The 12,713-nt window shown below is 36.1% G+C and overlaps 1 protein-coding gene across 7 annotated transcripts; it reads right to left on the bottom strand.

Moving 5' to 3' along the window:
* Positions 1-2,991: 2,991 nt before the first annotated feature.
* si:dkey-45k15.1 (exocyst complex component 3-like protein 4) lies at positions 2,992-12,353 on the bottom strand. 7 transcript variants are annotated; one of them, XM_047154215.2, is made up of 16 exons: positions 12,294-12,335; positions 12,116-12,141; positions 11,929-12,009; positions 11,350-11,510; positions 10,722-10,904; positions 9,865-10,483; positions 9,654-9,768; positions 9,433-9,564; positions 9,076-9,176; positions 8,802-8,915; positions 8,478-8,601; positions 8,215-8,337; positions 7,978-8,130; positions 7,752-7,873; positions 7,500-7,653; positions 2,992-3,281 (listed from the first exon to the last, which is right to left on the bottom strand). In XM_047154215.2, the coding sequence occupies exons 4-16, from the start codon at positions 11,507-11,509 to the stop codon at positions 3,276-3,278; spliced, it is 2,106 nt and encodes a 701-aa protein (XP_047010171.2). In that variant the 5' UTR covers position 11,510; positions 11,929-12,009; positions 12,116-12,141; positions 12,294-12,335; the 3' UTR covers positions 2,992-3,275. The 7 variants fall into 7 exon arrangements, with proteins under 7 accessions (XP_047010171.2, XP_047010166.2, XP_047010169.2 ...); XM_047154210.2 differs by having other exon boundaries at positions 12,116-12,344; XM_047154213.2 differs by lacking the exon at positions 11,929-12,009 and having other exon boundaries at positions 12,294-12,344.
* Positions 12,354-12,713: the final 360 nt, after the last annotated feature.

The raw sequence follows: 12,713 nt of genomic DNA, 5'->3' as shown, positions 1-12,713 counted from the left end.
TGTGTTACTGGCTAGATGACTCTGGAGTCACATTGAGGCTGAACTCTGGGTTCCTGCCTTAGGTGACGGCACCCAAGTTTGTGACTCAGGAGGTTGACCTTGTGGTATTCTACAAAGGTCAACCTGCAGAAAGTTCCCTTCTGTATCCAATAAGTGCTTTATGGTACAAGTTAAACAATGGTCATCACAATGGCCTATGAACTGGCTGGACATCCAGTCCCTACCTTGACATTTAATTCCATGATGAGAGTTTCATCTTCATGGGTGTTATTGAGAAGATTACCACTTCAGGATATCTGTTCTGCAGTATCACTACATACCTTCTCCAAGGTCAAGCTTGCCCCTCCTGATGGCAGTCATCTCTGAATGCCGTCCTGGCCAAAGATTGTCTTCCTGCCAATGATTGTTCTTCATGACCTTGTGGCAGGGGGTAACGAGTTGTTAAATACCAGCCCTGATGATTAGAAAGGGTGAAATCCTGTGCTAGTTAAATGGTGCACTTATATAGCGCTTTTATCCAAAGCGCTTTACACTGTGTCTCATTCACCCATACACTCACACAATGGTAGCAGAGCTGCCATGCAAGGCACTAACTTGCCATCGGGAGCAACTTGGGGTTCAGTGTCTTGCCCAAGGACACTTCGGTATGTGGAGTCATGCCGGGAGTCGAACCGCCAACCCTACAATTAGTGGACAACCTGCTCTACCAACTGAGCCACAGCCGCCTCAGCTAGTTATGGATGCAACTGTGGTTCTGTGAACATTAGACAACTGCCAAGGTTCCCTAACACTGCTACTGACCCAACAGGCATTTAAAGATAATATGGTGCACACAAGAATATATCCAAGTGTTAAACACTGCCCCAGGTAGTTATTCTGTGTTCACAGAATTAGAGTTACATCAATAACCAGCATATACTATATGTCCGATGCAGTAGTTGTACTAAACACAACTGTCTTACAGTTATCTTTCCCTGGAACCTGATCTGCTTTGAGGGGAATCCACCTAGGTATCACAAGTGAAAGTATAAGTGGAAACCAAGGTCCTGTCAGTTATCTCATTGCCAAGAATAGGCACTAGTTGCTGAATTATGTATAATGTGGGATGAATCGGTGATAGAGGAGGAAAAGTACAGTAAGAAGAATTGTTGCTCATGGATATCAAACAATTATAAACACAACACAGGTTTACCAAAATAATCTTTGTTAAATATAGGTGTGCAACAATTATTGGCACCCCTATGAATTCATAGGAGAAAAATATATTTCAAGTATATTCCCATTGATAGTTTAAAAAATTTCAGTACACCTGGGTGACTAGAAACAGGAAATTGTTCAACCATGACTTCAAGTTTCACATGAGTATAAATATGGAGGTAACATACAGGCCAAATGCCCTTACTCATTCATAACAATGGTAAGAACAAGGAATATAGCTGTGATGTGCGGCAAAATGTTGTTGAGCTTCACAAAATGGGAAGTGGATATAAGAAAATTGCACAAGCATTGAAAATGCCCATTTCCACCATCAGAGCAATAAGTAAGAAGTTCCAGACAACTGGAAATGTTATGAATCAACCTGGAATTGGACGTGTGTCTATATTGTCTCAATGCACTGTGAAGAGGATTGTTCGAGTGGCCAAAAAGTCTCCAAGGATCACAGCTGGAGAATTGCAGAAGTTAGTTGCATCTTTGGGTCAAAAATTCTCCAAAACTACAATCCAAAGTCACCTACATCACCACAAGTTGTTTGGAAGGATTTCAAGAAAAAAGCCTCTACTCTCATCCAAAAACAAACTCAAGAGTCTTCAGTTTACCAAACACTACTGGAACTTCAAATGGGATCGGGTTCTATGGAAACCAAAATAGAGCATTTTGGCAATAAACACCAGAGGTGGTTTTGGCACATGCAGAGAGGCAGCCATATGGAAAAGTAGCTCATGTCCACAGTTAAATATGGTGGTGGCTCTTTAATGTTTTTGGCCTGTTTTTCTGGCAGAGGACCTGGACATTTTGTTAGGATACATGGCATTGTAACTCTATCAAATATCAACAGATTTTAAATGAAAAACTGACTGCCTCTGCCATAAAGCTTAACATGGGCCATGGTTGGATCTTCCAGGATAATGGTCCAAAACATACATCAAAATCAACACAAAAATGATTTACTTACCACAAAATCAAGGTCCTGCCATGGTCATCCCAGTCCCTTGACTTGAAACCCATAGAAAACCTGTGGGGTGAACTGAAGAGGAGAGTTCTCTAGCATGGACCTGGAAATTTGAAAGATCTGGAGAGATTCTGTATGGAGGAATGGTCTCAGATCCCTTGCCATATATTCTCCAACCTCATCAGGCATGATAGAAGAAGGCTCAGAGCTGTTATCTTGGCAAAGAGAGGTAGCACAAAGTATTGACTAAAAGGGTGCCAATAATTGTTGCACATATTTAACAAAGATATAGTTTTTATAAATCTGTTTTGTTTGCAAATTGTTTGATATCCATGAGGTATTTTTATCCAGCGAATTCTTGTGAATCTTTTTAACAAAAGATCTTTGCTCATATTTACCAAGGGTGGCAATATTAGTGGAGGGCACTGTATAATGACTATGCGTTCAATTTTAATAGAAGATATACTATCATCCTTGCAATAACAAGCAAGAGAAACAAGCCAGAATAATAATTTTTTGTTTTGTTTTTTAAATTGAATTTATTCTTGGATTAATATTACTCTACAGCCATAATCTGTTCTTTTTTTTCTGAGTTTGGCTGTTTTTTCAAATTAAATGGTCCTGTGGTCCCCTACAGTGGACATGCTGTAAAATTAAAAATAAAAATACAATTTTAAAAGTCTAAATTGTAGATTTTTTTTTTTTACCCAAAACAGTTAGGAAATCAAACAAAAAAAAAAAAAAAATGAGATTACACTTTTTCCTTGGGTCTCAGGAGGATATTAATTTGTTAAATACTCAGCAGAAAAAGAAAGATCCTCTCACATTCAACTGCTTTTATTATCAGCAAATTTCTTAACATGTATAAATATTAGTGTTAACATAAAAACATTCAACAAATGAGACGTAAACTGAACAAGTTTCACAGACATTTGACGAACAGAAGTGGAATAATGAGTCCCTGAACAAAGTCAGGGTCAATATTAAAAGCAACAGTCAGTATGTGGTGTGGCCTCCAGCTGCTTTAAGTACTATAGTGTATCTCATCCTCATGCACTGCACCAGATTTGTCAGTTCTTCCACCAAGGCATTTGCAAGTTCTTGATCATGTCTGGGGGGACACATGGTTACATGTAATTTTCCACTACAAGGACAATCAGCTGTCCTTCCTGTCTCCTCTCATCCAACGTGTTCTAGACTTTTACTTTCATTTGTGTTTTTGAGTATGATTACTTCTGGAAAAAGGTAATTAGCACTTCTAGTCTTTTTTGACACAACAACCGTATAAATTGCAGTTTATTGCTCTGGCTACACCTGTGGTCCTCATGCCTCTCTGCAGCAGGCCTATGGCATGTTCACGCAGGTCAGCAGGAACCCTAGGCTTCTCAGTAGAAAGGTTTCTTTATGGTTCATTGAACAAGCATGAAAAACATTGTTTAAACCCTTTCCAATAAAGATCTGTAAATTATCTTTAAAATACAATCTCCTGAAAAAGTGATGTTTCTTTTCTTGTTGAGTATATATTATTTTGATACAGATATGAACCAAAACCTTTATTTATACCCCTGAGAAAATCATTTTTGCCATTTACTCATTTCAGCCCTGTGGACCCATTATGGAGTTTTGTGGGTGTCACCAAATGCAAATCAGATGTGCACATGCCTTGTAATATATAGATATTCATAAACAAGCCCTTGTAATTACAAAGAAAATCAGAAACTTTCTGAAACTTTTTTAAATCCAGTGGAAATTTTTAGTTCAGGTTGGCTTACACAAAGATTTACACACAACTTTACTGAAAGATTCATAAACAGGATACAGTGTGTCTATTGAAAGTTGAGCCATGCCTTTAACCCTGCTAGCCCAATTATACCAGCTGGCACTGTACGTAGGTTGTGTTGTGTCTTATACGTCAATGTCATGTACCTATGGGGGCAATGTTAACTCCTAAGCAAGGCCCTTAACCCTCAACAGCTCAGTTGTATAAATGAGATAGATGTCAATCGCTTTGTATGAGGCCTTCTGCCAAATCCCACATGTTATTGATGTTTGTCTGGCACCTTTGAAAAATTATCAATTTCAATAACAGTACAGCAATGTCAGTACACTATCTAGTCAAATTCATATATTTAAATTCAAAACAGAAAAGCACATTTATTAAGCCCATTTAGACATCACAATGTTTCGTAAGCATGAAAGGAATTAAAGCATGAAAGCAATAAAGAAAGCTGCTTCAGTCTACTGATACATGGTCAGTTGTCATAAATGTATAACAAACAGCACCATATTACTTTCAAAGTGTAAGCTAGAAGGTTACACAAATCTCACCTCCTTTTAATAATACACACACATTTAATGGCTTATACTATATTTGAGCTGGCAAAGAATATATTACTGGATTATAATTTAATGTTGGGTAAGTTACTCAAAAAACGTAATCCACTGCAGATGACTAATTACTACTTTAACATTGTAATCTGATTACATTACTGATTACTGTATGTAAAAAGTAATCAGATTACTAATTACTTTCATGTTACTTTCAAAACCTATCAAACCTACAAAAATACACTACAAAGTGAAAGTAATTTTAGCGTGCAATGTATGACACGATCAGAAAAAGTTGGATTTATCGTGTCACTTGCCTCGGGTGTTGTCACTGTTTGTAGGACTACCAAACAGAAAAATTTTCTGTCTTTTCTAACTAGGCTAGTTTGGTGTCACAAATCAAGGCGAGGCACAACTAAGCTATCATTGTATGGGTTCAGCTGCTACAGCACCATGAAAAGTACATTATCTTTCCTTATGCTCTGCTCATATCATGTTCAAGTAAACTGGAACTCATATAGATATTTACACACCTTATTTTCCTGCTCAGCATCAGAGGATGTTACTGCTTCAGTTTCAACCCATCTACTGGTTAAAAAGAGATTGGCATATATCCATTTTTCCTCACACTGACTGTGAGCTAGCGTTTGGCAGAACTGAGAGCTGTCAGCGAATAAGACAGAAGTATTTCCACATATTTTCATGTAAACCCTGTCTGATTGGTCTCGCCTCCATTCACTGAAGATATAGAATTACACGTTGTCAAACCGCTCCAAGTGGAGAATTATTCGTGGCTAAAGAAAAAATCTTCGGGGCAAAACATGATTTATTTTAAAAAATACATTTTACTTAATATTGTTTTCTTAACAGTAAATTTGTAATGCAAGTAACGTAATTTTATTGACATCAGTAACTGTTTTCAAATTATATACATTTAAAATGTAATGTGTTACATTACTACATAATCTAAAAGTCATTAGATTGGAGTAACATGTTACCCCCAATTCTGATTATATAACATGCAACACCTTCTGTGGCTCTCCATCTACTGGAAACTACCAGTAATGTACAGAGAAAGATGTCTCAAATAGGAATCCAAGTTTCATGAATGTATAAAAAAAAACACAGTAGCTGTAGGGTAGGGTAGGTTTTATAAAGGATCTTAATATATAAAACAACAGGAATATGAAAATGAAAATGTGTATTCTTTTTAAATATGAATTTTGTGAAAATATGAAAATTGTGAATCAAAATTCAAACATACCTTTAGCCCAAACAGATAATTACATTTGTTAAAACACCTTTTAAACACACCCCAACTACTAATATGTTGTAAACAACTAGGCTATTTTACAAACAGATTTTTTAAAAGTTTATCACTGTTTTCATTTACATAGGCTACAGCTAGCATTCTCATCCTATTTCACATATTTGTTATTGATTAAGATGTAAGATTTTACTACATATTCACTTTGTCATGTCTTTGACCATGTTTCCACCACAAACTCAATTTCCCATCATCTCACACACACTATATACAGTCATGGTGAAAAGAACGTACATCCTCCTTCAATTCTAGGTTTTCATTTAACATGGGATGAATAACAATTGAGTGGTCCAATTTTATAAAGGCAGTGACATGTTCTTGATTATTAATTAATCTTGTGCATTTCATTAATAATGTCTAGCTGCTAATTACGTGCTTAATGATTGTGGAAGATGGAAGGGTGTACTTATTTTTCCTGAATGTTGGTTTACTGTTTTGGGGGGAAATGACTACATATTGAAATCTGTTGTATTTTTTTTGTTGTCACCTGATGTGATGATTTCCACTCGTGCAAAGCGCTGGAGCATGCGGCGCGCTCTGAAACCAGAAGCGCGAGCTCAAAGCGTGAACACGCGCTTCTGGGTTTGTCAGTGACATTGACTTTGTTTGCTTCTGACACGTGTGTTTTGTTATGGTTAATGTCCTATCTCTGCCCCTGTATTGTCATTGGTTGTTCCCTTATGTGACATCATTAGTCTCAGCTGTTTTCTATTCACCCTTAATTACGTTTTTTATTTAAACCCCTCGTGTGTCCATTGTTTGTCGTGAAGTATTGTGTATGTTCACTGTACCAAGTCATGTTATATTGTTCTTGGGTCTGTTTTTTTTTTGGATCTCGTTTCTTGTTTCTCGTTTGTGCTTTGCCTTGCTTGATTCATGTCCGTTTGCCGTTCGCCTGACCCTTTGCTTGTTCTGACCACGCCTATGTGTCACAATTTGGTTTTCTCTGCCTCTTTCCTATAATAAAGCTCTTATCTTTACTTGCATCTGTCTTAACCTCCATAAGAGCTTATGTTTGTTTGTAGGAGTTCATGAGGACCACACAATTGTTATTTAGGCTTAAAAATAAAAAATGTAGAACTAAAGGAGGATGTGCCTTCTTTTTTCCCACGACTGTATATATTGTTTGTGTGCATATACAGTATATACAGTGGGGTCCAAAAGTCTGAGAGCACAATGACAATCTGGATTTTTTTTTAAATCTAAAACAAAGATAGTAAATGTTCAATATCTTGAATATTTTAAATTCAACATTCTGCACTATTTCTAGGTCCCTATTTAAATGTAAGCAAATTTGTGATATTGACTAATTTGATATCCTAGTAAATGAGACCTGTATCTGCATTATTATTTTTTTCAGTGTCTGTTTCTTGACCACATTCTTTGAATGTTCTTTTAGATTTGTTTGTTGGTTTGTTTGTTTTAATAAAACCTGTGCTTGCATGCAACCTGAACTTCCTTCATGACACAGGTGATTGAGGTCATCAAGGATTAGGGACTTCTATAAGAGCACCAGGCTGATGTCTGTTTCACTAAAAATTAAAGAATTGATTTTTAACTCTTATAGGAAATGCCATACATATATTAATACAGAAAAATATATAACTCTGGTGTGTAGTGGTAATTAAGGCTTTATAGAGTATCGCATGTAATTTTATCAGTTAGCACAAGTACCTTGATGTCACTGAAGAAGGTGTGATTTCCAGTAATTTCTCCTTTCCCGTTATCTATCTTCCGCTTAAGCTCCGTGAAGCACTGAATGGCTGGTGACCTCTCAAACTTTAAACTACTGTCTCTGAAGTATAGAATAGCTGAGAGTTGCTTTTTACTAGAAATGGAAAACATTTAGTTAGAACATGTTATCTCAAATGTACAGTACTATGGGATAAACATGCAATATTTTAAAGAATGAGAGACTGTGCTTACCTTATGTCTGGGTAATTGTCAACCAATGGTGTTAAGACATTCTTTATATCTTTCTCATTTTGCTGTTCAATGATTTTACTAACTTGATATCCTAGTGGGTGAAGCCAGTCTAAGGTTGATCCCTGAATTAGTAACATTTTAGTATACATTTTTACATTTTAGTACATAATCATGAGTATATGCATAAATATTTTTTTTTCATCTGAACACATCTCTTCTATCTTACCATTTCACAGAACAGGTTCTTAAGCTCAGTCCACTGCTCATCTATTTTAGCAGCGCCATCCTCATTCTTCTTGCCTTTGCAGGAGTACTTATTCTTGAGTAATTCGGATATGTACACTTTCACTACATGGTAATGCACATCATTGACAAAAGGCTGCAGGACAAGACAGTGTTAAGATAACATGTAACATATTCTTTTCTGAATTAATTCACCAAGAGTCCAAATCTTCAAACTTACTTGTGCAGCTGGATGTCTCATGGATTTGCTGTATCCAGAGTAAGTCTCTATTCTGTTAAACAGTTCATTGAAATCAGCATCTGTGTTGAGCCAATTCTTGGTCATTAGGCCACCCAGGTAAGGCTGCAGCAAAGAAAGGAAAAAAGAAAGGCTAAGGAGTCCACATTGACAATGCTTACAAATCCACTGGCTGCAGTTTTAGCAATGTATAGCAATACACACACAAATGGGATCATTTAACTACTATATCCAAAACAGCCCACCTCAATTTCAACTCTAAATTGCTCCAGCAGAGCTTGTCTCAGACGGTCAATGAGTCCATCCACCTCTGTCACAAGTTCTTCCACCTGCCCTGGGCACTTTTTTCTATAGCCCTCCATGTGCTCTCTGGAACAGAAACACACAATATAAAACATTTATCATACAAATCATAACCAATGCAGAGACTGCATAACTGTGATTATTGTCATGTTTGTAACGTGTTTCTGACAAAACCTACTTGACTCAAATGTAAAGTTCTGTAGTGAATTACCTGCCCAAGCTTAGTGAACAAAGACTCTGAAGCATTACTTTTACTGAAGACTTACTTGAGAGAGCTAAAGCTGTTGATATAGGCAACATGATATTCAGCCCACAGGCAGCAGTCCAGTAAGTCTGACCCCAACAAGGAGTGGCTCCGCTTTAAAAACCCCTCTTCAAATCTAGACCAGAAATAAAGAAACACTGGAAATGTGTACATTGATTGTACAATAGATGTCAAATAAATTTTACACTTCAGTCAGGTTTTATATGCAAAGTTTATAATAGATGCAATAGATGAAAGCACCATGTGTCATGTCAGCATGTAAGAGCTTTGTTTACCTTTTGGGAAAGTGTTTCAGAGCCTCCATACATTTGCATACAGCCATCATTTCCAGATTCTCATCAATCTTTGTACAATTCTCAGAATATTTGTTGACCATCTAAATGTGAAAGAGACTGTTTTAATGAGAGAATGGGAGTACCCTCACATTTCATTAAATATCACCGGTTATCTTTGTCACAAAGGTACTAAGATTGTAAAGAAATGAACATTTTCAGGAAAATGTTTAGCCCAAATTATAAAACATACTGCGAGTTGACAAAGAAAGGGAGCACATTGTAGGCTAGGTACTGACAAAAACCACAATATGCAATGTTGTAAAGATAGATTTCTTCATGTAAATATGGTTTACATACTTCACAGACTTCTGTATAAATGTCAGAGGTGAGGAATAGTCCATCTTTTGTTCTTTTGGGTGTTACTTTCTTCTTCCATACTTCATCCTGTTCAGCAATAATGACATTGCCCAGTGAGGCATGTAGAGTCTCCTGATTTAAAAAAAGAAAAAAAAGGAAGGTTATACACACAGTTAGCAACAAAACAGAGCATTTTATTGGTCAGCATGGCTGTGTCTTACCTGTAGACAGTCACAGTATGCTTTCTTAATCTGGCCTAGCAAGTCACCAGATAGTGTGAGAAACTTCTGCTCTTTCATCTCTGGCTGCAAAGAGGGACTACTCAGAATCATCTCACTGTAAGGTACAAATGTAAAGTTGGGGTAAATTAGATTTTATTGTCAAGCTGTTCATACTTGACAATAATGGCAAATACTCATTGCAGCTTCTCACCTATGATAGCGGTTGATAACAAAATCCAGTATGGCATTATAATCGTTCAGTTCTGTGATCTTTCCCAGAAGTACTTTTAGGTGTTCACCTACAAATTCATGACAAGATGAAGCATAGGTTTCGAACACTTCGAAACTCGGTGGATACAAATTCAAAATCTCTGCTTTTACCATCTCCAGCAGCTCCACAATCTTTTTACCCAAAAGCTCCAAGTGTACTCCTATACAAGAAACATTTTGCTCATGGCTATTCAGATGAATCTTCCCAAGAGTCTCTTTCACCCCTTGCTGTATTGCAATCCTCCAAACTTCTCTCCATCCCCCCAACCCCTCCACATCTCCTTCTCTCTTTTCCTTATCCTGAATGATACCAGCCACCTGTACTAGTAGCTCTTTGTTACAAGAAGGGTGGGCACAGGATTGATGGACAATTTCAGTCAATTTTTCCCTCAGGTTGTTGTAAAGCAGATTCAGGTCTTTCTCTTTAAGGGCCAGTTTCATTGGGGAAGCACCTTCACCCAGAGCTTCCTGCTCACATTGAACCTCCTTCTGCAGAGAGAGTATATTCAGATAGGCCTCTTTCAGGGCAGCCATTTGAATGAGATTGCTAATCTCCATTACTGCACAAAGAGATATGAAAGAAAATGAACAAGATTAAGACATAAAAGCAGAATTGTTTGACACATTGACAGATATAGACAGATATTCATCATATCCTATTCATCATATAGTGAGATCTTAGTAAATTCTGTGGTTTTTAATAAATTCCTTCCTTTTTCAAACAATAGTTTGTTTAATAGTTTGTGACATGCCAACATCTTTTCTAAAGAAAGATAGACAAAAAAAATTGTATAATACCTGACAACGGTGGTGGCAGAATATTATGGGTGAAGTCACAGTTATTAGTGGTCTCTTTCTCCATTACAGAGCTGGATGTGGCACCATGTACTGAGACAGATTTAAATATTTCCCGGAGAGATTGTCGCCTGAAACTTCTTCTCCAATTTGTCAATCTAAAGCCATCTTCGGTTGTAGGTGACTCTAAACAACAAATAAATGAAGACATACAATTTTCAAACTGCAAATCTACAGTCCTTCAAGAGTTCTTCGTGTATTTCCTTTGAAAAATCCCTTAAGAACTCTTTGAACCGTAAAAAAAAATCTTAAGAAGGACTTTAACTTTTCTTTCTAAGTGTGGCTTTATTTATCTTGATTACAGATTACACAACAGTACACTTGAATTGTAATCAGCAAATAAAAGATTACACAATCTCTATAAATGTATTTTCATTTTTTGAAAGGTTTCTACTTGGCTTTATAATGTTAAATGTAACAGCCCTATTAAAGTATTATTTTGGATACTACATTCAATTTTGTCCATTTCTTTTTTATTGCCCATTGCTTGATTTCTATTGATTTCTTTTTCATGTTGTACTATTATTCAACTGTGTAAGTGAAAAGCGAAAATGAAGTGAATTAATTTTACTTTGTGTGTCAGGAGAAGGAGGCTTGGTATTAGAGGTAGTGCCATCTGCTGCTCCATCTTCATTTTCTATTCTTGTTTTGAATGAGAAGGCTCGTATCAAGGACTTCATAGTCACTGATCCACTTGAGCTCTTTTCAGCAGCATTTTTGCTTTCTGCCATTCTGTGAACATATATTATAGATGAGCTTTCCAACTGAACTTCCATGCCAGATTATCTATCTATCTATCTATCTATCTATCTAGCAGTGTTCATCAGCCAACCAATTATCAATACTTTCAAATTAGTCAATAATTTGATTTTATTTAGTTTGCATATTTTCTATTCAAAGTCACCTCTCTGTGAAAGTTAATTTTTTTTCCAAGAATTGTGTTTATTTTATGAAAGCCATAAACAATACCTAAAGCCATATACCATGAGCAGGGAAATGGAGGATTATCTATTTTTTAATAGTAATAATAGTAATAATAATAAGAAGCAGAAGAAGAAGAAGAAGAAGAAGAAGAGGAAGAAGAAGAAGAAGAAGAAGAAGAATATAGGCAATATAATTAACAATGTATACAACAATGTCAAACGCTTACTCTAAACACCATCCCAGTTGAACTTTGGGCTTGCTGGCTATCAGTTTTGGTGAAACATACTGAAACAAGACCCTTCCATCGCTGACAGTACAGTGAAACCACATATACCATAGTAACATATTTTGAAAAAGATTTTGAAAACGTGTATGTGTTTACCTTTAAAAAAAAAAAAAAAACACAGGCCTACCTGGGAGGCGGGTCGAACAAAGCACGCTGCATTTAATCACAATAATGTATGTCAAATCATCATTTCACATGCCATTTCTAGTCTAATCTGATGTTAAAACAACCATTTTGTTATATAACAGAACTTTTACTAACAATAAAAGAAAATATTTATACTTAATACGGAATCCTGGTCTCACCTGAGCTGTTCCCTGAAACTTGCTGATTGAATTACTTTCGCTTTCACCTAGGTAAACAGCAGAGTCAACACGTGATCAGTGTGACCCTTGTGCAAGCAAATTAAAATGTATTTTACTTATTAATCCATCCATTTTAATTTAAAATTGTTTCTTACATTAATAATAATAATAATAATAATAATAATAATAATAATAATAATAATAATAATAATAATAATAGAAAGAAAACAGAAAAAAGAAAGAAAGAAAAAAGACTGAGGCTATTTATGGACAGCACATTAAGTCAGAAATATAACATGAACTGGACAAAAATATTCTTGCTCAGTAACTAACTATAATATTATTAAAGATTTTGCACAAGTAACATACATTCAGGTTATTAATCCTGACGTACTCCAGAAATTCAAAGTCTTTTAGAGA

The sequence above is a fragment of the Ictalurus punctatus genome, chromosome 3 (genome assembly GCF_001660625.3).
Source record: "Ictalurus punctatus breed USDA103 chromosome 3, Coco_2.0, whole genome shotgun sequence".
Taxonomy (NCBI): domain Eukaryota; kingdom Metazoa; phylum Chordata; class Actinopteri; order Siluriformes; family Ictaluridae; genus Ictalurus; species Ictalurus punctatus.
Note: the sequence above shows the minus strand (reverse complement) of the source record. Positions and strands in the feature narration are given on the sequence as shown.